Genomic DNA, 27,635 nt, shown 5'->3' with positions numbered 1-27,635 from the left:
TGAAATGGAGCTACAGGAGCACTTTTCCTCAGCTTGAATACCAACCTAACAATGTGTTCTGTGCTTTTTGGAGTCGCTAGAGTTGTTTATCGGGGATACCCAACAATTGACTATTACAATAGTCCTGGTTAAGGCGCCCACCACAGCTGCGTGATCTTCGATAGGTATGTAAGAAAGCACTTTGCGCAGCAATCTCAGAACAAAGTACACCACTTGAATCTTGGCTCCGACCTGGGCTTCACCCCCAAGGTCCTCCTGCCAGATGCAGTCTAGATGATTTATCTTGGATAAAAAAAATAGGTTTTTGCCCAAAAGCAAAGGAATAGGCAGGTTCTTTGCAATGTTCATCAGATGCTTGGGCCCGAACAAGATGAGCTCAGTCTTTGATGCAATGAGCTGTAGATAATTATTTGACATCCAGCTGCCAACTTCTTCCAGGCACTGGCCTAGTTGATTAAATGCTCCCTTAAACTTGGCAACTTGGATGAAAATCTGGGTGTCACCCACGTATGAGTGAAAATTCAACCTGTAACGCTTCAGAATTTCCAGAAGGGGTCGGAAACATAGATTGAACAGCATAGGAGACAGGGAGGATCCCTGCGGGACTCCACAATTTAACTTGATGAGGTCCGACAGGAACTCCCCCAGTCTTACTCTCTGTTGATGGACAGTTAGAAAAGACCTAAACCAGCTGAGTGCTGGGTCAGAAACTCTTCCTATTTCCTGCAGCCGTTCCACAAGAATATCATGGTTCACAGAGTCAAAGGCTGAGGATAGGTCCACCATTACCAGAAGTGAAAGTTCCCCTTGTTCCGCAGCCTTTAACAATTCACCCTGTACAGCCAGGAGTGCAGTCTCGGTTCCTAACTTTGGTCGTAAACTGGACTGAAACTTGTCCAGTAACAATTTGCATTCAACAAATTCCTACAACTGGTTGGTGACAACCTTTTTGAGTATTTTTGCTGGCCAAAATAACCCTGCAATGGGACGATAATTTTGAAGGATCTCCACATCTAAAGATGGCTTTTTCAGCAAAGGTGAAACAATTGAAAGCTTTATATTTTCTGGTACGATCCCACTTGTCAGTGATTTATTAACAAAAGTAGTAATAAATACGGTGAGTTCCTGCGCCATTCTTTTTGCTGCATAAGCTGGCAAAGTAGATAGGGAATCAACAGCGGGTTTAAGAGACCCAATAAATTTCAATATATCGTCTTCAGCCACTGGGTGAAACTCAAACATAGGTACTGATGTCTGATTCTGTGGCTCCTCTGAGTTGCCTGAAGGTTGATTATATAAAGACACAGGTGGATTAATAAAAACCTCCTGTTCAATATCGGTCCTGATCCGTTCAATTTTGTCCACAAAAATAAGAGTTAAAAAGATTAGCCTGCGCTAAAGAAGCATCCAGCACTGCTGCTTTTCAATTTGGGTTGCAAACAGTTCCCATGATTGATTAAAGGCGGTTTTCAGTTTCTCAGCCAAGCAAGTTTTTGCCAGAAAGATAGCAAGTTCATAGTCCTTATGTGTATTTTTAGCTTGGGTTTTATTTTCCAGGGTTTGCTTCCTTTGCCAGGTCTGGTTAGTCCTGGTTAGTCCTCCTGAGTCCTGGTTAGTCCTCCTGAGTAGTTCCCTCAGACATTGCATGTTCTTGGAAAACCAGGTTTGAGAACCCTTTTTAGACTTAAGCTTTAACGGGCCGTTTTGTCCCAGATGGAACCCAAGGTTAATACTCCAGCTGAAAAGAAATTGTTGCATGAGAGTGCAGAATGAATGGAAGCGAGAGCCCCAAATATTTCGCTGCCAGAGATGCAATCCAAGTCATTGGCCCTTCGAGACTGTATAGCCACTCCATCCTTAGTATTCATTTTCTCCACCCGCTTAGCAGGGAAATGTGCAGTGTTTTCTGTCTCCTCCTTGTTACCATCTATTAGGAGACCATCTCTCGGCCTTCAAAATGAGGCTTGTCAGTGTTCTGCAGAACCCCCACCTTCTCCTTCTGCTCACAGTTGCCCCCATTCCTCCATTCACTTCTAAGGCTATCACTCGCTGCTGTTGGAGTACCACCATTTGCCCACCATGTGAAGGTCCATAAATCTGTCTCTGTGCTCCAGGGACTACTTCAGTGACTCTTAGGCTAACATTACCTTCTCCGGATTGTGGGTAGGCTGCTCTCGGTTGCATTCACTCACCACAGCCACTTTCACCTCCACTACAGCGACACTCATCTCCCCCACGGCTACTGTCTCCCTCTTCTCACACTCCATCTCCCTCTCCTGGCTGTCACTGACTACCTCCTCTCAAAGGGAGCTTCTCTCAAATCCCAGCTCCTCTACTCCATCTGGCACTCCCAAAGCAAGAACATACGTATTGTTGCAATGTGTGTCACCTCAGTTGTAAATATTGAATTACTCTGCAGTGACAAACACAGAAATGGATTCACGCAAGACTCAAGCTATGTGAAAGGTTTGTCACAAAAATACAAATTGTAAGGATATGGAAAGTAACTGAAAGTAACTGAGAACATGTACACTCAAAACAAACAAAGGAAAGGAAATGTGTTAGGAAACTTATTTGCTTTTTGTAATGTTTTGGGTGACACAAAGCGAAAAAGGAACTATGCAAAGTAAAATAGGAATTTGTGTTTGACTTTAAAAACATGATTGAGTAAAAAGGGCAAACAACTGCAAAATGTAGACAACATGAACTTTTGGGGGTTTTTACTTTTTTATGAGGGAGTAAGGATAAAAAAGGCAAGTTGTGAGCGAGGGCATAACAAACACACACAAACAGACAATAAATAACATAGGAAGAAAGAAATACTCACTACTAACAAGCTCCTTCAAACCTCATCCAAAACTCTTCCAAATTCAGCAAATGAACACCAAAACTCCATCACGCCACCAAATATTGACCCTGATCTGTACTCATTTTTCCACAGTTAAACAAAACCCACAAAGTAAGACAGAAGTGTGCTGTGCCTTTCATACACCCTTGAACCTTTTGTAGATAGCTTGAGTCCTCAGATTGGCAGGGGAATTGTGTGGGATGGGGCAGATTTGCACAGAAAAGAGTGCTTTTCTTCCAGGGCTCCTTTTGGAATAGCTTAGCACCTTCAGTGCCAGGACAAGACTTTCTTCTGCAAAATCTCTTTCTTTTATTGTGGGCAGTTCAAGCCTGAAATGTATCCAATGGGAGGCACAGCAGGCCTATGTTTCAATGCACCAATACATCAGAAAGCCTTGTGTGAGTTTGTGTTCCATCTCTCTGAAGTCTATATCCCTGCTTATTGGGAAGTTATAAGAAATATATGTCAGATCTCTCATTCTTAGCATTCTTATCTCATCTCTCTCAGTATACAAAGCAGAACATCAGTTAGTTTGTTCCATATCCATTGTCACACTGTTCCGCCAATCTGCACCACATTTTGCATAGTTACCTGTTATGACCCTCTGGACATTACTGCCTACGTGATATTTGGACACCCCACCCCTTTCCCCAGATTCCTGACTCTTCACACATGAGACTGTTGCCTGAAATTGGCGAAACATCAATGTGGTTGTAGAAGGACTGGATAAAGCTCATTTAAGAGTCTCGAGGTGAGGAGCAAAACTCAAGGTCCAAATTGGACCTAAAAAACATGTTTCAAGGCCCTTGGACGCACCGTTTCAGAGATATTTGCACTGCAAAACAGTGCAATTCGCCAGGGTGTGGCAACATCTGGGGAGAGTGCACAGAAGCTCCCAGTATGCTGCAGCATGCCAACTCTCACCTCCCGTCCACGTCTGCTCCCGGGTCCGGGGTCAGTCAGCCATATGCACCCATTCTCAGTGCAGTTTACATCAGAGTGCAAATCGCATCAACCAATAAGAGATACGGAACAGCGACTTAAAGAATCATGGATTTTTACCAATTTTGAAAATTGAGAGTGTTAACATGTCTGTCTAGTGAACCTGTTGGAGACGGGGTACTTTTTGCTCGTTTTTTATGAGAAATGTTAGAACTTTTTGTGAATCTAAAAACAGGGGACTCACTCAGATATCCTGCAAACAGAGAGGCTTGTTTGAAATCTAAAGGGTGGAAGGCATGCATATATTAGTCCAATATATGTAGGGAGTTATTCAAGGTCCACACCTAATGGTAACTTTATATAACTTGGCACAGTAAGTACTGTAATGTGCTTCTGTAAAGCAAGCCAATTTGAGTTTATCAGTTTTGCACAGATATCGCTCTACCTTAAGAAAAGTCACCTTTTTAGTGTACTGCGACCATGTTCTCGAAAATAGAAATATTTAGGTACACCAGTGGTAATGCCATATAATTTTACTAGTAAGATATTGTGTCCCTTCTCTTGCATGTGGAAGACCTGCATGACAGTAGGTTGAACGGATTCACACACAACCTAGGGTGCAAAGAGACACACTCACATGTAATGCCATCTGTATTATTTAGCACTATGGTGCTAGCATATACACATGCTTGTAAAAACATGAACAATTATCAACTATAAAAATTAGTGAATCTTAATTAATTAGACTATAGAGCAGAGTTCAAAATGTGTATTCAGAAAAAAGCAAATATACTGGCAGGTACATTTAGTCCAAATAATCAATCCTATAAGCAGTGGTGGCTAATGAAATTTTTATTGGAAGGGTGTACTTTTTTCTCATGTACATGTCGGAGCGACCGAGCATAGGCAGGGAGCCCAAACCAACCACAGATGTTTTAGTGGATAATGGGTTGAAATAAAACATTTTACAGCACACTATCTTTGAAAAATTGACTAAAAAACAACATAGTTTACATATACTTTTGTGGGGTATGACATGAACACATCCATTAGATACTAAGTCATCAATAGTGCACAGGAACATGTTCACTGTGACTTTGCCTACTATATGCCAGCATTGGGTGAAGTGTAAAAACACATGTTCCATGGATGTCCATGCTGGTTGCAACCCTTTATGCTATTATCTCCAGATAAGAGCATACTCCTGTTGGCTCTGCCTTTTATGGCAGTAGAAAATGCCATACATCAGGAAGAAAAAATATGCTTTCTGGCTGCACAAATGTATGCTTCATCACAATGTAATAACACTCATTATGCTGACTTGTCCCTTAACACCACTAGAACATGCCATGCTATATTCAGAAACAATGTCCTTTCTGACTGCACAAATGTGCCCATTTTAATGTTAGGACACGCATCATGTTAGCTTTGGCCTTAGTGCCAGTCAAAAATGCCATGTCACAGAAAGAAACCATGTCCATGCTGGCTGCACAAACAGTACCCAATTAAGGACACTCATCATCTTGGCTTTGCCCTTAGTGGCAGTAAAAAATGCCATGCTAGACTAATAAATAAATGCCACTGCGGTGGGACCAACTACATTAGCTTCGGGTCCCACTTTTTAGACAATTCTGGCTGCGCTTTTGTCTCCAGATCTCCGGCTCCTGCACACAATGCAGATAGAAACCAGGAGTTTTGTGGTTCATGGCATGCACATTGGAGCCGGAGCACTTCCATTTAGCCACCCTAGTAGACCATCATATGCGCAGAGGTGCAAGAGAAGCCCCTACACACATTTGGGTCGGCAGTACCCAAGTCTGCTTGGCCAATGGGTTATGCACAGCTGGTGACGCAATACACCTGGCCTTGCATGTCCCACTGTACATGCACACAAGAGAACTGAAAGTAAAAAAGGAAAACCAAGTGTCCTTGCTTTTGGTGGCTTCTCCATAATGGGCAGTGGGTCAGTGCCACATCGCCTGTTATGAATGAAGCAGCCCTGCATATAAACACAGATTAGCAGCCTATTGTTTTTGTAAATATTTAAACAAAGTGCTTAAAATTACTTGCAAGGAGAAGTGCCAATACTCTATAAAACATAAATATATTAGGGTATCCAATGTGTTTGTACGTTTGTCCACAAGGAGATTAATCAAAACTAGGTTCATCATATATGCTCTGAGGGCACCAGCTCTAATTGTGGCGTGTTCTACATCTGAGGCCTACGGGTATCATGGACACTAGAATATGTTTAAAGTGTATGCAGTGAAAATGTCTAGTGGAGCTTGATTAGATGAACATCAGTTGCACTTTAGGCAGTGTTTGCAAGCATGCAATATCAGTGCACTATGATAGAGACTAGACCATATGCATACAAATTGGTCAATCCTGCATTGCAAAAATAAACATTAAATATTAAATAAATGAGGAACATGATTTTGTAAGATATAAGAGATGTTTTCTAGATAAAGCAGTGTGCAGACATGTCTGATAATTTTGAAACAAATTAGACACATAATAAACACATGATAGAGCCAGTTCCAAAAGGTCACACCGTGGAATATTAATTTCAATTTGGTGTATTGGAGTAAGGCTACATTTTAATAAGGCATACAAATCAGCTTTAAAAGACATGCAGAGAATATAGAAGAGATGGAGAAAACAGATGACCAAAGACCTTTAATTTGCTTTTAGAACCAATCTGTATTACATAACATGATTGGACCTTTTGCCAAATAGAAAAAAATCATGTTCTTACCTTTGTTTTTGGTTCGAGTATTTTTACACCATAAATTGAAATTTGTAACTCAACCTTTGGCGTTTTCTGACCTTCTGATTTCTTGATATGTCTGGCAAACTGTAAACAGGAAATAACGGTTTTTTTGGGTTTTTTTAGAATATGTAGTGTCGTTGCTATGATCAGCGTGTAAATAAACACTTTCCTAACCATCATTATTCAATTTAATTTTCAACCGTCACAATAGTCTTTTGATTTAAAAGGTCAAAAGGATATTGCAACTTCTTTACTGAGTTTGTTGCGCAGACATTATTTTTTCCATTATATCTATCACATGACTGCATTTCGTATTAAGGTAATATCTCAAGTAATTCTCCATTCATTCCGCCCTACTGTAGTTCCTCGCTCCTTCCTTCGACAAAAGAAAAGTCAATCTGTTGTGAATGAGTGGGGGAGGGGAAAATTCATTTGTGTGCAGATGGTCCCCAAGAATAGCATTTTAGGGTCGGAGACATGGTAGATCACCAGTCATCCTCTACTTTGGGGAGTTGTGCAGAGATTCAAGTTTTACAATGATGCTGGAAATCGAGTATACAGGCTGATCCATGTCATGTGTAGCATCACATTGGAGCTGCTTTAAAGGGAAGGGATGGTGCAGAGAGATGTTGCAGGAGGGGGACCGTGGGGTTTTTGCAAAGTTTTCCTCAACCACTATGATGCCAAGGGGTGAAGTAGGGGGTGGGGCGGGGGTGGCAGGAGTGGGGTAGCTCTAAAAGGGGAAGGAGTAGAACTCACCACAAAATGTTGGAAGATATTCTCAGAACATGAGCATAACAATAACTATACACATTTATCATGGAAAAAAGAGGCCTTCCAACATTGTAAATGTCTTTCCCAATTGTGACAAACAGCAGAGAGACCATCTCAATTATAATGCTCACGTGGTTTCTGGTTCCACTGTCCATGGAAGATCTGCCTGCAGCTTGTGGTGCAGGGCAGATCAACGCACTCTTGATGTAGAGAAGAAGTCCTACTGTTTTACTTTCCCCAGTCTGTTGTGATTGAGCAGTGCAGGAGAAGCTTAAGATGTGCTCCCAGTTATGGGGTTCCCGGTTCATTGAGAAGTGAAGCTACTGAGGGAGTGGCATGGCCATCATTCATCCTCTACCCTCCAGAGTTTGGTAGAGTCCATGAGCAGGTGCTTCAACATCTGCTAAGTGACAAGAATCCACTTACTGGTAAAATGACAAGTAGCAACTCGGGAGGCTGTTTCCAGCCCGTATTAAAGATGCAATGAGGCCAAAATAGTTATTAAGTATTATATTTTCCAGATAAAGTCCTATCCGGACCAGGACGAGGCTCTTCTAGTATCTTTTGGGAGGACTCTGGGAAATCATTGTACACTGTATTCAGGGTTTTCATCATATTTCAAATGGTTTCCCATGGCCCCCTTCAGATTGCCCAATTGGTCTGTTCAATTGCTGTCAACTGTGGTGCCCAATAATGCAGCTATTAAAACATATGAATGTATGCATAATTCATATTATGCATGTCATTGGTTTTGGTTTTCTGAATTCAGATCAATTTTTAAAGTTCAATCAGACAAATGGTTCTGAATTTATACATACAATCTGTTTCCCACTTGCCTTGGAACATATTTTAAAATAGGCGTTTGTTTCAGGTATCACAGATGGCCTCAGGAACACACTAGCTCTCGAAACCAGTTCAATGGTTTTTATTAAATGTTTTATTAAGCTCCAACTAAAGGCTGCCCCTCTCTCTCTCTCATCTTCCCAGGGTCTCCCTCCACCCTATCTCAGACTTTCCTAAATCCCAAGGTGGCCACTAGACATCGGAAACACCTTGTGCCTTAAATCTTACTGGCTAGTGGTGAGAGCTTAAAGACAACCGCCATATCCCTCTTAGTCCCTCTGGGGCTTTCTGTAAAAATACTAACCTGGGGTCCCAGAAGAAGAGGAATCTCAAGATTTGGTGCCTTTAAAACACATAGCTTGCACTTGATCTTCACCTCTCAAACTCTTGCACTCCTTAGCCACATGTTATGTACTTCCTTTTCCCTCCTTCAACTCTTGCTACTCCCCACTCCATCTACTCGTCATTACTCTCAACTGTACTACTGCACTCTCTCTCTACTCTCCACTGCTTTCCATTCTCCTCTCTACTTCATTCCTCGATACTCTTAACTAAACTCCTCTCCCTCAACTCTCTGCTTCACTATTATTCACTGCATTATTGTCCACTCTAATACTATTCTCTTTCCTCTCACTAATCTCTCCTCCCTCTATTTTCTACTACACTCTCCTCCCACTACTTCCCACTACACCGTCCTCCCACAGTCACCTTTATCACAAAGCAGGTTATTACTTGTCCCAGACGGCGCGTGGAATTGTTACATTGTGTAAACAGTAAACTGGATAGACTCATTATTTGAAAAATTTGAAACTTGGGATCATGCAAATTGTGTTCTGTAGTGGGTTGAACACTTTCCTGTATGGGGGTATCTTACAGTTAATAGAAATAGCGCATAGCTCAGGAAACGTAGTTACACAAATAAAGTGTGAGCTGGAAGAAACAGCACCGTCTTAGTGTTCCAGAGGCTTTGTCAACAAATCATGAGGTTGATTATGGTACAGTGTATACAGGATAGACCAGGCACTAGCCCAGTCTTCACATCCAATTCATGAAAAGCATCCCATATGAGATCAGACTTAAAGGTTTTGAGAATGTCTCAGCTTGGTTTAAGTAGAGCATCTAGGCTTGAGGACAGAGTGTGATTTGTGCAGGTGGGTCCACATTTCTTTCTAGAATGAGCTCTCTGATCTACAATATGTTGGTATTTCCGAGGCATGTCAGACACTTCTTAGAAGAGGGGCAGACAATTTTGCAATAGCATGTTTTGTATTTAATTTGTATTAGAGCAATGGGAGAGGATCATATGTGGGCATAATGCAGGATGTGGGGAAGCTCTTTTGAAGATAACCAATTTTAAGCTATTAAACTCACAGCACTGGGCTCCATGAAAATTCATAATACCAAGCTAAGGAACTTCAAAGAATGCAGAAGATATAAAGAACAAGACTGTCATATTGCTGATATTTTCTGGCATTGTGGGAAATCACAACAATATGTGAGACACATTTGGGAGGGAATTCACACCTTATCCAAGCACGGAATATCTAACATTGACAAAGTAGCACTAAGACAGGATGTTATAGCTATGTATAACATACCTATAGATCAAGGGAGGTAGGTTTTAATGCACTTGATCTCGGCTAAGGAATACTCCACACATGGCATGCTAACCTGGAGGGCTAACTGTCCAGGGTGAATTTGAATAGGGAAATAATATGCATAAACAATCATCTGGAGGGAGATTGTAAAATAGGGGAGTGTCCCTTCAAGTACCAGACGTTAGGGATAGTTGTGACATAGACTCCAACGAGAATGCTGCTGATAATGTCATGCCTCCTTCGTTTCAGGCAGCTGCTCCTTCTCATAGCCCATGGAGATCCGTTAAGACATCCTGGTACCACCACAAACTAATCCTACAGTGTCTCTGCTGCAACTCATCTGCAGTATATGGGACAGTCTCACAGTCTCTGTTCACCTCCCCGAATCTCTCAGATGGTAGACCATGTTATTCCAACCCCTAAAGCCTTCTGCTCTGGATGAATCTTTTTACCAAGATTCTGATGACAGTAACATCTTTAAAATGTGACATGTCGCTCAAGTAATGCTTATTACATCCTTACTAGGTGCAGGTGGTTGTGGAATTCCAGGGTTTGGACTCTCCACTGTGGCTTCTGGCTGTAGCACAGTGGTATGCAACATGTGGCTGTCCACATGTTTTAGACTACATCATCCATGATTCTTATCATTGACTATGCTAGCTAGGGCTGATGGGCGTTTTAGTCCACCAAATCTGGAGAGCCCAGTATTTCAGTCCACTGCTGTACCAGAATGGCATCCATTTAGAATGTCCCCCTGCACCTTAGCATCTATTCACTCTGCAAGGCATGAGGTGCCCACTCATGAGCATTTTCAGCATCTAGCTGAATACTGAGCCTTTGGTAAACTCATAGAAAAAGTTGCTGAATCAGCTATTCGTCCTCTCAAGGAGACTCTGGAAAATGGGCCCTGGTACATTTCTCTATATTTTCCATTATTGAGAATTCCTATATGAGTCAGAAACAAGCCCTAAACAAGCTTTCCCATCATGGCCACCATTGCTCCAAAATGAACTGCCTCAAGACCAACTTCTTCCATATTTGACTTTCACCTTGGCTGATATTCCCCAGCCTAGTCCAGTATTTGTCCTTTCCAATTGCTCCATCTCTGTTTACAGGTCCTTGTTCTGTACCTTGCATGGGACTGTGGACCCTATACATCTCTGTTCCATGTGACTAGCTCCTCTGTGGCTGGGGACCCTACATTGAAGCCTAAAACTCTTCATTAACAGGTGGAAAATAAAGCAAGTCTGACATTCTCAAGGTAAATGCCTTATATATGGGTACCCCCCATGTCTGCAATCCTTTAACAAGTTACCTTGATGTTTGGCCTTGTCATCAGTGATGATGGTAACAGATGATGACACAGTCAGAGCCAACTATTAATTGTTACTTATGTGATGGCCTTATTATTAAAAATGTTATCCTTGCATTATTTAAAATACAAATACTACTCAAGGTCAGGACAATTGCTATTTCTGGATGCACATTATAATGATCACGAATAGAAATTCCCGCCTGACTATCCATTTTAATTAAGGGAATTCCACCTTGTAAGATGGGTAGATAAGTGAGGGGGCACTCAGTGTGTGGCTGAGAAATCACTAGCCTTGACTAGTCAGTCAAAGTGTAAACAAACCAGAGTGTTTCTTTGATTCGAAAGTATGACAGGCTAAACAGGCATTGTAATTGGTACATTCAGTATTAGGAATTGTAATGCCGTGTCACAAAACCTAAAAGGCCATTAAATTCGAAAAAAACTATCTTGGGTGGTTGCCAACCCATGACTCCAACATGTCCTTGCTTGGGGATTGCCCTGTTTCTTAGTTGACCACGTGACCTCTTTTGCTGGGCAATGTAAGTAATTCAATGTTTGCCATTATTCTGTTCTCTTGACAAACATGTAAAGGAAGCAGTTTCAATTCTAAATCCCACCGTCTTCTTTTAGCCAACAGAATACACCTGTTTGTCAACGCTGTGGCTTGTTGTCTGCATGAATATGGAACTTTTCTGACATGTATATTTGGGTTGTGGACGTTTGCAGTCTCTGGCTTCAGGGCGTTACTATACTGGCTACTATACATTACTATACTGGCAACTAAGTCACTTCCAGCTGCTTTAGTGTTATGGAAAGGCAATCATTTCGAAAGGGATTTTAAACTCTCAGTGTTGGTACTATTTGTGATTGACACATGCAATATGCTTTCGACTCCGCAAAGAAATCGAGAAGGTTGAAATAAAACATGCTGTTTTTAGCCAGTTATCTAAAGAACAGCAGTCTTGTTTACTTAATTAAAGCTTCCGTTAAATATTCTCAGTGCTGCTTTGATGACTTTCAACTGAACTATTGTTCTCGTGTATTTTCAATATGAAAACTGCAAGACTCCATTAAGCCGCAATCATCTTAAACGACTTTAATGGTTACATCAGTTCTGTTCACGTGATAATCATGACTTGTCAGTGGACCAAGCAAGTGTTGGAGACCAAGGCAGGGCACAAAAGGGCCTAGTCTCATACCGGATATAAAGAATTTGCATACTCTAATTAGCAACTAATTGAGATTACATTTTGTGAATAATCATATTTTGATGGATTGCCCCTTGGCAAGGGTGTAGAAACCTTGTTTTTCTTGATTTTTACTAAAACAAGACTGCTATCAAGCTGAAGTGTAAATATTAGTCAAACCTTAGTTTAAGGTTTAGTGGCCAGCACCTTCCAAAGTTATCGAAGCAACGTCAATTTGGCATCACGGGTGACAGCCCTGTGAGCCTAGTTCAGCTCTGAAAAGGTGATGTTCATTCCCCCCAGACAGGCTGGACATTGCCACTGCAGACAGGAATGCAGCATTGAGAGATTGCCTCTCTTTGTTTCTTTTGAGAGTAGGTAAGTCTCCCCAGAATCATAGACACTCCACAGGAATCACAGTGAACACACAGTCACAAAAGCCTGGGGTGCTGCGTTTCTGAAGGCCTTTGATTCTATTGAGAAGGGAATGGGGAGGGGATTTCATTGACAGAGAGAGCTCTTTACAGCTGGAGAAAGGTTTGACCATCTTGTTTCTTCCTGCCACTTTCTTTACATCCTGTAGCACAGAACACATTTGATGTGATATCAGAAGGCAAAGTCCACTTGTTCGAAGAACAGGGATTGGACCTGTCAAGCAGGCTAGCTTTAGTCCAATAACCTGGTGGAATTTGCCTTCAAAGGAAAGAGGTATCCCACCACATCTTGGAATCATCTTTTAGATTTCAACCCTTGTAGATTTTGTTGGATCATCTTGGGAGAGCAGTCCTTTCAAAGTCCTTCAGTTGTGAGGTGAAGACATGTGGTCCAAGGCGGAGGCAAGCTCTCTCCCATAACAATCCTTCGGGACCATTGCTGGCGAAGCTGCTGCTGGAACAACACCTGCCTCTCTGCCAGTCACAGCAGTACCAAGGACCTCACCATATTGAATGACCCCTGCAGTTGTGTGCCATCCTCCCGCGTCTTTGGAAGCCTGAAAACAGGGACCCATCCTGTCTCTGAGTCCTTGGAGTGGCACCCACAAAAACCTGAGACTTGCTTCTCATGCAAGACATGCCTCTTTGCCAGCCACAGAGGTACCTAGGACCTCACTGTGTTGGACAACCCCTGCAATTGTGTGCCAGACTCCTCCATATGTGGGATCATGAGAAAAGGTCTCATTTTGTCACTAAGCCCATGGATCCTGCTGTACCCCCAGCATCCTGAGAGCCAAGATAGCTGGGATCATAATGTATTTTGTCTTTGAACTGCTTGGAGCTATGTTTCAAGACTTGTTCAACAAATTTAAACACCAGGACCCTCTGTTGCTGCCTTTTGCAGTCTCCTGATCTTCAAATCGCTCGCACAGTGCCAAGAACTCTGATTCACTGCTGCTGGACCATCAAAAATTGAGAAAGGTATTATTGACTGTGAACTGCAGCCTTGTTCATTTTTGTGCCCTGGAGACTGATTAGGTTACTTTTATCCCCATTGCTTCCAAGAAAAAAAAATCCTTTAAAATAATGTTGTGGTTATTATTAGCAGTACACCCCTGATTCATTACTCATAGCATTGCATCTTGCTATATTTGCTTATTCCGTGGTCAGGGGTCGGTTTTGTGTAGTGTTTTTTTAGTTAGCTATTATTGAGCATTGTATGTTTAATTAAAGTTTATTTTGTATAGAACCTTTTTTGGACAGTCTTATATTTTGGACTGTTCTACTTCAATGTTCGGATAGCTATTGAATCACATGCACTACTCTTGAGCAGGGACGTCCTTTCACCAAAATGCCAAGGGTAGCGGAAGTGACATCACACGACTGTTGACCTATGATGACATAACAGGAAGTGATGTAATTTGACCCCTCCTGAAGTGACATCGTGGGAAGCTATGGAACATGACCTTTCACCCCTTGACAAAACAGAAGGTGGCATCACATAGCATTATTCCTAAGTACACTATGAAAAAGATGGTTACGATATCACTATGTGATATAGATTTCATACACGAATGGATCACCATATGCATCGTTAAGATCAGTGTGTATAGGCCCATGTTACCAAATTACTGTAAATGCAAGCAGACGTCCATGGCCAAATGATATTGATGTGTTATTATAAAGCACTTACGCTTAAGCACTTTATATAGAAAAAATATACATGCAATATCACCCAACCTGTGATGGTATTCATTTATCGGTCTCAGAAGGATGAAAAGCTGAGTTGAGGTGTTTAAGAACAGACTAAATCAATGATTCACCCCCTGAAGAGTGCCTGAAATAAACCTTTAATGAGTCTAGCAATTATTGTCTAGAATTCCAGAAAGATACGTTTTTGGGTATTCCTATTCTTTCTTATTTACTGTCACTGCTGAAATAGTTAGACTTGTGGAACCCTTGTTCTTTTTTATTTTTTATTTTAAGAGGGCTTAACAATAAAGCCAGCCACTCCAGAAGCAAAGAGCCACATGGCTCTGGCCATAGGCCAGGAGCTTGCAATATAAAAAAAAAAGAAAATCTGGTGATCCCTAAATGACATCCCTGCTCATGAGCCTACAGCCTTTCCCCGGCTCATGTTAGCACAAAACACAAAAGAGTTATATCTTTTAACCTTTATGATTGTATTGGCTCTTGAGTTGTACAAGTTTGAGTGCTGAGTAGGCACTTTAGCCTCCACTCTGTCAACATCTTAGTTAGCCAAAATAAGAGCGAGAATTTAACATTAACCATTTTGCCCAGCGCTTTCAACGGTCCCAGGCATCAGTCAGATCCATGCTTCTGTAAAGGTGCCACGATTCGGTAAGGTCTTGGGCGAGCCTCCCTGAGCAGAACTAGAAGAAAGGAAGTTCCTTCTAAATAAAAGGAAGGTGGCCCTAGAGAAACAGAAGCAGAGGGATGATAGTATGAGAGATGTGATGAATCTAATGATGTCACCACTCTTTTCGCTGAGATAGCCTCTCCTCATGTGGCAAGCACTGCAACCGCTACCTGATCCTAACTCTGGCGGCAGCTATTTGAGGGAGGACCACGTGGGAGGAGGCGACCCTTGGCGGGAGGACATGACATCATCAGGTAAGACATGGTGTCCCCCTTTCCCTTTTAGGGATATGTTCACCATTCCTCATGGATTAATGGCATACTACCATCATCCCCTTAAATAACTTGGCACAACCACTGATCATACTCCTCAATATCAGATAATGAACAAAGTGACAAAAACTGGGAAGAGGAAGAGGCATGAGCAATGATGATTACTCCCAATGAGAACCAACACCAGCAGCCAAGTAGTTGGAGGAATCAGATTGGCCTGACACATTTAAAACCATGCCGGGAAGAGAAGTGTGGAGTTTGTTGGCTTCCTACCCAGCTCTGGTGAGGACAGCCGAGCAGAAAGACCATGTGTATGGCTGCTGGCGCCAGAGCAGGAGACGGAGTGACCAGGTGGAGCGAGAAGGCAGCATAGTGAGCAATGTGCCCACTGAAGTGAAAGGAAGCAAGCAGTGCTTCTTGACATCTGAGGGAGCTGAGACTCTGACTGAGGCCCAGATGCCTGCCAGAGAGGCCTGCAGGGTCAGAGAGAGCCACAAGAGCCACTGAAGCACCCAATTTGAAGTCAGGACACAAAAAGAGTTCAAGAAAGAAACCAGTGAGCCCTAGGAAAGTGCTGGGACACCGAAGCACTGTTGGGCACAGCATTGGAAGACATGTATAGTGAGGCTGGGGTAAGGGAGCAACAGTACGAACTTGGGGAAGACCAAGAACGAAACCCAAAGGAGCATTGTATGCTAAACAACGTCCTGGCAGGAGAGTATACGAGGCAAAGCCAAGTGTGTAAAGTGAACTGCAGTGTATGTGGAAAGGAACCTGACAGGAGAGTGTACAAGATTTTTTGCGAGTCTGGGTCCCGCAACCACATTGTATCAAGGAACTAAATGAGAGAACCTGGCAGGAGAGTATAACAGGTGTTCTGTGAGCCAGAGTTTCCCAAGGAAGATTCATGCCCTTAGGATTTTTGAATTATGTTGAATGTGAAAAGGTCCTGGGGAAGAGAGTCCTTTTCCAGGGAATGAATTGCAACACCAAAAGGAGGGGAGTAATCCTCTTGGGCTACAAAGAACTTGTGTTTTGATTGAAAGAAACCTGTGGAAGGGAGTCAGTACCTGGAGCTGTGAACATTTGAAATTTGTGTTGGATTTATACCTTTTTGTTGAACTTGAACATTTGCACACTTGTCAAGCCAGCGATATTGCTCTAAGCACCGTAGAGTTACTGTTAAGGGCTAGGACAGAATTACGGACACAGGACATTTTTGCTTTGGACATCTCGACACAGAACCTCAGTTTTGGATGAAGTAGGGACATACCTCTTTGGCTTGGGACAGTGAGGCATTTTCCAATTGAATTGATATATTATTTCTATCGCGCTAATACACAAGTGTATCAGGCAAGGCAAGGGAGGGGAACAGGGGACAACAAAAACAACAATTTTACTAGGGCCAGTGACATTAAGAACGTGCGAGTGCATGGGGAGGGGGGAAGGGGAAAAGTGCAAGGAAGGGGGGAGAAGTGGAAAGTGCGGAGCAAAAGGAGAACAGAATGAATAATAATAAAAGCAACAAAAGTGGTAGTGCAGCCAGCAAGTGGCAAGTGCTGAGTTTAAGGCAGCAGACCAGGTAGGTCTGATAAGTGCAGGAAGAGAAAAGAAAGGGGCAGCTGTATGGGTACAGATACAGATACAGACCCCAGTGCAAGGGGTGGCCCGGAGGCAGTGTGGGAGGGTGGCAGGGTGAGCAGGAACCTGGGCCCGGAGGACAGAGGGTGGCCAGGTGCACGGAGCCAGGAGAGAATAGGTCAGCAGGGGAGAGGGGGGCAAAGGCAGAAGCAAAGAGGAAGGTCTTGAGGTGTTTACGGAACCAGAGATGGCTCTCCTCAGGTTTTAGAGTGGCAGGGAGGCTGTTCCAGAGGGAGGCCCCAGCCAAATACAGATTTACTCCCAGCTCGTTTCTTAAAAAACGACTGACCCTGAGGGAGTTAGAGGTAGAGGAACAAACAGCTTGCGAGAGGGGAGGTATTTGCAGAAGGATAGCTGAAGGTATTTTGGACCCAGGCCCCAGAAAGCCTTGTAGACAATGCAGAGAGTTTTGAATTTAACCCTTGCATTCACTGGGAGCCAATGGAGAGATTTCAGAGCTGGAGAGATACGATCACAGGGCTTGAGGCGAAGCACATGTCTTGCAGTCCTGTTCTGGATTATTTGCAGAGGGCAGAGAGTAGATGCAGGAAGATTTAGAAAGAGGCTGTTACAATAGTCCAACCTAGAGAGAACCAGAGCTTGGGTGACAGTGAGCTTCTGGAGGAAGGAGAGGAAGGGCAGAGTACCTCTGAGGAGGTGTAGTAGAGACAGAGATGTTGGCGGAGAAGGAAAGTGTGGAATCAAAGATGACCCTGAGGTTCTTAGCCTCGCAGGTGAGGGTAGGAGGAGGGCCAAGGGAGGCCGGCCAGAGAGTGAGGGGAAAGGATGGAGAAGGTGTGCCAATGAGAAGGATCTCAGTCTTGCTGGCATTCAGACAAAGATCATTGGCGGAACACCAATCTTGAATGGCAGTAAGGCAATCAGAGATGAGAGAAGGAGAGGAGGTGACTGAGGGCAGCCTGAAAATGAGTTGGGTGTCGTAGGTGTAGCATTGGACATTTTAGCATAAAATGGCAATGCAATGGGCGAGAGTTGCCAGGTATTGGTTGAAAAGCCAGGGTGAGAGGTTAGAACCCTGGGCAACACCACAGGTAGAGAGGGAGATAGATGATAGGAAGGACCCCAGTATGATCTGGGAGGGTCGAGGAAAGAGGTCAGCCAGGCCAGAACCTGATCAGTGATACCCAGTTATCAAGGAGACGATTGAGCAGGATGGTATGGTTGACCGTGTCAAAGGCAGAAGAGAGATCAAGTAGGATGAGGACAGATGGAATGTTAGAGTAAAGGTTGGAGAGCAGATCTTCACGGATGTTCAGGAGAGCAGTTCCATGCTTCAGGCATCTCTGAAGCCAGACTGGTGGTCATGGAGACAGCCAACAGAATCAGAGTGAAGGTTAATCTGGGAAATGGCCATCTTTTCCAGGAGTTTTCCCAGAAAGGTGATAATGGAAATTGGGCGATAGTGAGCCGGAAAAGAAGGATCTGCTGTGGGTTTTTTTAGAAGATGATGCACAAGGGAGTGCTTCAGAGGGAGGAGTAAAGTTATTTAATACATGTTTATGGCTAACACCATGAGTTCTCTGTGTCCTTGTCTCATTTCTGGCTCCTAACAGAGATGTTGTACTACTGGTGAAAATGAAAATTGAGAATCAAATGGAAGATTTGAGGACTTCCAGTTGGGATGGGAATACTTCTCATAGTGGCACCGAGGGGAAACCTAAGTGCCACATCCCCAAGGACTTCATTGATTGATTTGAGGGACTGTAGGTCACATGCAGGATGTGGAAAGAAGGTTGTGGGGTGCAGACCTTATGAGCCATCTACCGATAGCTGGGACTGATGTATTTATTCATTTGACTTCCGAGGATAGCTTGAAATTGTTTGACCTTAACTGGTGTATCTTCTCATAAACATGTTTAAGAAAACTGTCAAGACAAAGGAGGAGGACTCGTGTCTGAAAATACATTTTAGTTTTATCTACCTTAAGTTTTCGGACAGCATCCTTTACTACTTCTGTTCCTTTCGGCTGCTCCACCTCTGTGCTTCCAAGAAACTACAAGTGTAAACATATGAAGAGTTATTAATGGAAAAATGCATGGATTTTGAAAAATGAAAAAAGCAAATCGTCACTTTCGATTGAAAGAACAAAAGCTAAAATCTGCTTGGGTATTCTAAGGAATAAACATAACATCCTGTGAAAATGATCATTGCAAGTCTCAATTAACTAATACAATAGCACAATAAACTACATCAATCTGAAATGAACCTGTATTTTTTCAGTATTGAAATGTTAAGAGATCGTTGTCTGTTGCACCCCCGTCCTGACTCCAGAAGTCGGTTCTTCCTTTATGATACTCAGTGTTTTTTCTCTGCATGAAAGTGCAGGCATAGCGTGAAATTCCATAGGCACAGAGAGAACATCTAAACGAAATCTGCAAATGGTCACAATATGTCTCCCATTTCTAAAACCTGGTAATGTTATAAAAACACATGCAAATGATAAAATATGCATTTCCACAAGAAAACCTGTACCAGAAGTCTTGACATCTCAAATAATAATGCTCCATTGATATGATTGACCTTAACAGTATTGTTCATTAATATCTGCGCAGCAACACAGTTAACTAGTTTAATAGCATGTCTCCTTACTTCACCTCTTGAATGGCAGCCTGTCGTAGGCAACAACAGAGTTTGTAGGGGGAACAAAAGTTTGCTGTGAGGCCCCCGAGACATGTCTGGTTGAGCACAGGGCCTACTTCTTCCTACAAATTTGAGGCCTATATAAATGGAAAATGAAGGGTTACACTCACTGTGACCATTGAACTATAGATACATTACCTCAATCAGCGCACTCAGTCCACTTAACAAAGAGGCCCATGCATTTTATGAATATAAATCTTCTCCTTTTATTTCGGAATTCCCAGGATAAGGATGGCTAGGATTTTGCCCCTTCCACGAAAAGAGTTGATAGAGATGAGGTTGTAATAATTATCCGCAATGGCATACAGGAAAGTAGTTTCCCAGTTTGAACATCTTTTGCGTGCAAGTTGTAAAAGATAATCACTTAATTTGGGATTACCAAAGAGGCAGAAAATGTCAGCATTAAATGATTCTTCCTGGTTTGACGCCACATTCGGGCACTAAAAAGGGAGCCTGCATATGGCCATGAATAAGTGGGTTGTGAATGCAGGGAAATATATGCTAGGAAGTGAGCATATGGAAATATAGCTGTTGGATAAGGCAGTTTGGAAAAAAGCAATCCAAGGTATTTTGGAATTTGGTTGCAAGGAGTTTTGATGAATTTGGGGAGTGTGATATGGGGTCTGCCCCTCCAGGCAGACTCGATAGCCACTTCCGATAAGTACATTTAATGCTAAGAACAATGGGTCTTTATGGAAGTTGAAGGGAAGTAAGGCACATGAAACTATTAGTTTTACTAGTTATGACATTGTCACTCAGATTAAGAATTTGAAAAAGGACATAGCTGCAGGCCAGATGGCATAAGACCCGAGGTGTTCTTATGGTTTCAAGATTGGTGGGTCCTAGTCTTGGACCAGGCTTTTAACTCAATTGCATGTGACCTTATTCTTCCAGTCTTGTGGAAGAAAAGCCGGCTTGTCCCGATGTTTAAATAGGATACAGTTACAGACCTCCAATGTTATCGCCCAATATAGCTTATATATAGATATCTCAAATAAGATATTTGTGGGTTGTCTGGAAGGGAGGTTAGAAGAATGAGTTGCGGAAAATAAACTTCTCCGTAACACTCAGGCTGGGTTTTGGGCGGCTGCTCTACTATGGATCAGTGCATTGTGCTGAGTACCATAGTAGAAAGGTACACAGGAAGGAGGAGTAATCAGACCTTAGTGGTCATTTTAGACCTGCCAAAAGCATTTGTCTCTGGAAAAAGCTTGATGGGAATTGGGATCCCAGATGGGCTCCTACAATTACTGCAATTGTTGTATGAGGATACCTCAGTTGATGTTTGGGTGCACTAGGGCAAATCAGCACTCAAGGGATTTCTGTAAAATTGGGGGGTGAAGCAAGGGTGTCTTTTAGCACCACTATTATTTGCCATGCTTTTGTATGATTTGAACCCACATCATGCCTTTACGATGCTTGTGTGGCTATTGCTTACTCAAGGATATTAACTAGGAAGAGAAGATGGGGGATGGGGCGGTTGTTGCTGAGGTCATCATGGTTCAGTGTTGGTTGCTTGAGAAGCAGAAAGATGTGTCTGGACTTGAGGATTGAGGGAAAGTTGCCTTGAGACAGGGAGCTGTTGATGATTGTCAGCTAAGGGAGGAGTGCCACAATCGGAAGAGTTTTGAGTATGGAGGCAGGGAGGATGTCATCTGTGTACAATGTGGCCTTCAGGGATGCTAGTGTGCCAGTGAGGTCGAACATAGTGAGTGTCTTGAAAGTTGTCGGGTAGTTGTGGTTTTGCAAGGTGGGAGATGTAGTGTGTTGTCAGTGGTAGCACTGGTATCCATGTGTTGGTGGAACGTGCGAATCATGTTCAATAAATAAAAAATGGTGATGGTGGATTTTTTAATGCAGTGCAGTATAGGTGGGTTGGGCAGCGGGTTGATGCAGTGCTTTATGACTTTGAAGAAGGCTCTGCTTTCATTGTCTTTGATGTCTTGTAGTATTTAGCCTTGGTAGTGGTGATCAGTTGTTCCTTGGGCAGCGCAAGTTTGGATGCACTGCAGGATTTTCCCAAGGCTTGTCTTCATTTCTGATGGTTTGTTTGTTTAGGTTGAGTTCTTGAGTGTACCATGGTGCAGAATGTTTCGGCGTGATGGTACGTTGTTTCACTGGGGCATGGCGGTGGATGTTGCTTGTGAGGATGGAGTACATTTCTTAGAGGAGCGAATTACAGTCCTGTTCATCAGAGGTAAATCAGCTTATTTGAAGTGGCATTTGGTGAGGTCTTCCATGAGAGCCTCCACCATGAAGTTCTTGAATGATCTGAAGACATGTTTGCTGGATTTCCATTGGGTTTGCTTGACTGGTGCGACTAATGGCAAAGGAAATTGCCAGATGGTCTGACCAGTCAAGAGGGATTGGTGAGCAGGTATGGATGGTGGGCATGCCAGTGATGATGAGGTTAAGGATGTTTCCTTTCCTGAGATTTGGGTATTTTGTGTTCTATGTGAGGTTCAGAGTGTTGAGTACGGAGTGAAGATGATCCTTCATTGACTTGGCGGCTGGGTTGCCAGGGATGTTGAAGTCACTGAGGCAGATGCTGGCATGCATCAGAGACATGGTGGTGACCAAGTCTGTGAACTCTTTGATGCAGGAGGTGTTGGGCTTGGGTGGCCTGTAGATGAGGTGAAATGTGACCATTGGAAAGACTGGGAAGTTCTAAGAGAGGTTTTCAAAAGAGACATTGGTGGCGTCGTCTAGCAGTGTGCATGGCGATGATGCCTGTTGAATGCTGGTGAGGCCTCCCTGATCTTGTTTGAATGGTCTAACCGTAGCATTCTGTAGCCATTGGGGATGAGGTCATTTGTGATTTGGACAGTGGTGGATGTCATCCAGGTCTCAGTAATGAAGTTGTGATCCAGGTAATGTGGGTTGAGGAGGTTGGCCATATCTGCTGCATGGTTGGTTGCTGAGTAGACATTGGTGAGCATTACTTTTCGAGAAGTGGTGGATGATGGAGTGCTGATGGGGTCTATGGTGACATGGGTGAAATTGCTGCTATGTGATGTCCATGATGCTGCTGGTGATCAGGGATATTGGTGCCCTTCATGTTAGGAAAGATTTCTTAATTGTGGGTAATGTTCCTTCCATGTGGCAACCCCTAAACTTTTTGCTGTTGTTTTCACCATGATTTAGACTTTTCCAGAGAAGTGCAGCCTTCTGCCGCACTCCTCTAGGCTTTCGCTCCATTCTTACGGGGAAACTGACATGCCCTTAAAACAGTCAGTACCGGGAAACGCCGTTTTCCGTAGTTTCTTTATCATGTTGCAGCTTTCGCGCAACATGGCACACGAGGGCACTGTAAGCGAAGGTACTGCTCTCTTAGGTCTCTAGTCTTCTACAGGCCCTACATACTCTCTTTGGATTGTAAATGAATGGTGCAAGTGAATCACGGACGGGATTGGTGGCAGCGATCGTTTCTTGTGTTTTTGAGCTCCGTTTGGCGTTCTAAGTGCATTTCTCGTGCTTAGCCCAAAGTGGTGGCCTGGCTCCCAAAATGGCCAGACCACGAGGCTCTTTGTCCTGTCCGCCGACCGTCTTGCCCCCTTCACCTCCCCCAGGTCGAGCCGGCCCGGGGCCTTCCTTATTTGGGCATGTACTTTCCCGCGAAACACAGATGCTTTTGCAGGCTTCTACAGGCCTTGTGTGTGCCTCCAGGATGGGGGCCGGGATGTCTGGTCCCAATACACATCCTGGGCGCCAGAGAGTCTAGGGTGGTGTGAATGCCTGGGACCCCTGTGGTCCGTGATAAGGTCCACAGATCGTGTGAGTGTTTTATGAGTGGATCTCCCATTGGGTCCCCTCTGTTTTGGTGCAAAGGGAACCGTGGATAAGAAGGGGCTGGAAACGCCACTACCAGTTCAATCTCCTGAGTTCTCACGAACAAAGGAATACAGGAGCCAAGTATCCCGCAACCACGAGGCTGAACCGAGGAATCGCTGGTGACCCGCTGAAGGACTGCTCCTCTGCACTGCTGTTGCTTTGTGAAACCCTTTCTACCTCGGATCGAACGATTAGGCCTGTACTGGTACTTCGACCCTTGGAATAGTGGGAACAACTATTCTCAGCATCTTCACCATCTCCTGCACGTAAGCCTTCGGAAGTGTCTCTGGGCCATCCAGCAGACTGACCAGCCTACTCAGGAGTCTTGCTTTGTAACCGCCGTCAGGTTGTGTGGTATTACGAGTCCTTGTCACTCTCACACGATTCGTACACTTGGCATTCCCAGGTCTGAAGTGAGTAGCGTACCTTTGGCTGAAATACACACGGCCGCTCCGTTGCCCTGCTGTGGCAACAGACTGTGCGGGTTCACTGCGTTTGGGACGCCCTCAACTCAACTTCTGCTGCTGCGGAATCTACACGACGACGAGACGTCCCCTGCTCCTATCTTAACCTGCCAGCACTGAAACTGACACGGAGAAGCCTAGGTCTGCTTGCATCGGGGACCGGTGAGTAGCATCGCTAGGAACTGGTCGCCCTCTTGCAGGAGCCCATAGCTTTTCCCCGCTGTGTCTAACAGCCCGCCTTCCCGTACTTGTGCTCTGCTTCTGCCCACAGTGGAGGCTGCGCTTGAGTCGCAGAGCTCTGTCCATCTTCATTTGTTCACCGAACTAAACTGCCTTATTCCCTCGAAGAGACTCCCCTTTTTGCCATTGGCACCAGCCTGTGCAGGTTCCTTTGAGCACAAGGCTCCACTCTTCGTAGGGCTTGGACTGCCTTTTAGTTAAGTGCCTCTGAAGGTGGACTGGGTCTAATTATTATTCGCACTGCCTGTTTTCCTCCCCATCTAGGTGGTCTACACATTTCGTGCGTCTAACTCGTTAGACTTGTTGGTATTTGTATATATATTGTATTTGTTTGGTATGTGTTGGTTTACTTGAGTTTATTGTGATTTCTCGCTACGGTCAATGTTACAAAGGCCTTGTAATAAATGTGTATATATTTTTAATATAACACCTGCATGAATAATTTGTGAGTGTCCTTGATTTGTGTGCTCATTGCGTGCTTTCAGTCACTCCCACCCCTCTTGAGACCTAGTCTTGACCGCCGCGATCGCTACCCTGATTGGTCTGGCTTTTCCAGAGGTTACCCTGTTCCAAGAAACTAGGCTGGCCTTCTGAACCTCTGCCCCTCCAGGACAGAGTTCAGAAATCCGTCTTAACACTTCACCTTACAGACATCGTAAGATAATTATATACATTGGATTATCAGGATCTTTAAACATGATCTATTTTTAAACACCCGATTTTTGCTTTTCCCAAATGTGAAAAATTATGACTCCCAAACTTAAAGTCAAAGTATTTCATTCATCAAACACCAAAACAGTGACACCAAAAACTATCCTATAAAATCAAACTCCCGCCTGTGAACTCAGCCAAAAATTACACGTTTTTAATTTGAAGAGCACAGTGTTTGAATGAAAATAGTTTCTTCACAAAGTGAATGGTGTGGAAGAATGAGTGAGTGAGTGATTAGATGTGAACAAAGTGAGAGAGACAGCGAAAGAGGTAAACGTGACTAACAGATGTGAACACAGAAATAGAATGAAGGAGTGAGAAAATAAAGATAAAGAGTGTCAGGAAGGGGAAAGAAGGAATGGAAGGAATGAAGGAAGTAGGAATGGAGAGAGGGAGAGTGGGCAGAGAGGAGGGGCTGTTGCTCGGTCTGAAGAAGAAGGTAGCCTTTTGGTTGTAGCCCCTGAACTTCTATCTGGGGTTACAATCAAAAGACCTGGGGCTATAGCCCCCTCAGTCTGCACCCCCTCCCTCCCTTTCAGAAACACCACTGGCACAGAGTAAGTATGGAAGGACGAGAGAAAGTAGGGAATGTAGTAGGAGATAAAAGAAAGAAAGAGGAAGGAAGGAAGGAAGGAAGGAAGGAAGGAAGGAAGGAAGGAAGGAAGGAAGGAAGGAAGGAAGGAAGGAAGGAAGGAAGGAAGGAAGGAAGGAAGGAAGGAAGGAAGGAAGGAAGGAAGGAAGGAAGGAAGGAAGGAAGGAAGGAAGGAAGGAAGGAAGGAAGGAAGGAAGGAAGGAAGGAAGGAAGGAAGGAAGGAAGGAAGGAAGGAAGGAAGGAAGGAAGGAAGGAAGGAAAAATATGAAAGAAGGGCTGCCGAACTCAAAGACATGCCAATGATAGAGAAAAAAAGATGTGAAGTGAGGGCGGAATACCACATGATACTTGTATTAAATGAACACCGTAAATTACATTTGACATCAATGCTGTATTACTTTGCACTGTTTGATTCCAGGTATATACTGAAGAGGGCGCTACAGAATAAGAAACTGTACCTTTCCTTTTTTCCAAAGCCCACTCATCATAGTTTATGTGCAAATAAATCTCCTCTAGTCGAATCGGAATATTTTACACTGAAAATCTCACTCAAAAGAATGTCCTGTGAACCTCAAAATGTTAGAGGAAAGGTTGTAATTTTTCCTGAAATCAAAGGAGCGCAGGCCACCCAATGAATTTCTCACACATAAAATGAAAACGATAAATGAATGTCTGGCTTTAAGAACGAGCTGACACGTATGATAAACGAGCACACGCTCTAGTATCCGAATGAAAACCTGGTAGACTTACTACTAAAAATGTACCTGGATGATTTGAAACGTTCCTAATGGGAAGAGTCATGCAACTTAACGCACTTATGTCTGGGCGTGTTTATCATTCCATGTAACATTTCAAAAGGTAGGCTTTTTATTTACTACTGTGACGAATCACATGCAATTCCGAAAGCAGCATCTCGAGGCTTAGGAATAAGTGCAAAGCTATGCAGTGAGGCGTTTCACCCCACAATTCATCACATAACCTATCACTTGGAATGTTAAAATAGACGGATAAACAGGACTATTAACACTGGCCTAAGGAAAACACATCCCAGACTAGCGCAAGCAAATGATAATGATATGGGGGTACACAACAAGAGGGGTACGAAGGGCATGCTGAAAGATATGTTTTGTCATTTTATGTATGCCCGTTTTCTGACCTGTTTTTTCGTGATTCCCTAAAAAAAGGAGCAAATTGTTGTTTTTTATTTTCATAATAGGGTTTCCCGTCCATATTCCTCCTTTCCCACGCACCTTACCTTGCTTACCCCAATCTCTTACTCCCCTTTAATTTCTTTTTTCCCTCATTTTCGCACACTATTCATGTCAACCATATATATGTATGGACCTTATGGACATTTGTCAGAAATGGGTGAAATAAATAGGTTTCTCATTTTTTTTTCTTCTAACTGCAGGCCATCTTTACTGCCAACATTCATCCAAAATGCTCGACATTTCTAAGCACACCTTTCTGAATGTAGGGAACGGATAGATTACTTTGTGTAACTAATGATGTGATGTGACTGTTTTACATAGCGCACTGCTGCCACCTTCAGGGTTGCTTGATGCATTGGGACCTGCAAATACATTGGTTTGCTTAGGGTATAAGCACAGAGTGACCAGTCTGTGATTGCTTTGCTGTTGTGTTGGTGCATGCACACAGTGAGGAACTGGGATCTCTGAGTGTGTTAGACCTCCAGGTGTTTTTGGCATGTACCTTGTTGCGATGTGGTCTGGCTGCAACTTCAGGCTGATGCATTTCTGTGCATTGGTATGGTTGAGCTTTGTGGTCATGTGGTGAGCAATACGGCTAATGCTTTCACTCCAGGTGCGATCACCTGCCTCAATGCTTTGTGATGGTTCAGTTCATTGCATTTGGTGTAGTAGCTATAGCGGGTGAGTGAGATGTGATGTCGGGTAATGGCGGGAGGGTGCAATCAAAGGAGCAACATTGATGGGGAGCAGAGTAATGCACCATATCCAAATCATCAATGAACTATAGTGGTATCAGTCCAGGAGCCGTGCACTAAGAGGAGCAAACATCTCATGGTGCAGTTCATGAGCAGTACAGTGTTCAGGAGTGTATCATCAGAGCAGGCAGTAAAGAAGCAATGCATTTCGGGAGGCGGGGTA

At 43.5% G+C, this 27,635-nt stretch overlaps 1 protein-coding gene across 12 annotated transcripts in view; it reads right to left on the bottom strand.

Moving 5' to 3' along the window:
- The window catches only part of GULP1 (GULP PTB domain containing engulfment adaptor 1), a 2,063,281-nt gene that overhangs the window by 415,127 nt on the left and 1,620,519 nt on the right, over nucleotides 1-27,635 (bottom strand). For all 12 annotated transcript variants that reach the window (XM_069615617.1, XM_069615618.1, XM_069615616.1 and 9 more), the window contains 2 exons: nucleotides 18,950-19,021; nucleotides 6,549-6,647 (listed from right to left, as the gene is read on the bottom strand). In XM_069615617.1, the coding sequence (XP_069471718.1) occupies nucleotides 6,549-6,647; nucleotides 18,950-19,021 (171 nt within the window). The remainder of the gene's footprint in view (nucleotides 1-6,548; nucleotides 6,648-18,949; nucleotides 19,022-27,635) is intronic.

Source organism: Ambystoma mexicanum, chromosome 9 (genome assembly GCF_040938575.1).
Source record: "Ambystoma mexicanum isolate Mex_15411 chromosome 9, UKY_AmexF1_1, whole genome shotgun sequence".
Classification (NCBI taxonomy): Eukaryota; Metazoa; Chordata; class Amphibia; order Caudata; family Ambystomatidae; genus Ambystoma; species Ambystoma mexicanum.
The sequence above is the reverse complement of the archived record's forward strand: the minus strand, read 5'-3'. Positions and strand labels throughout refer to the sequence as shown.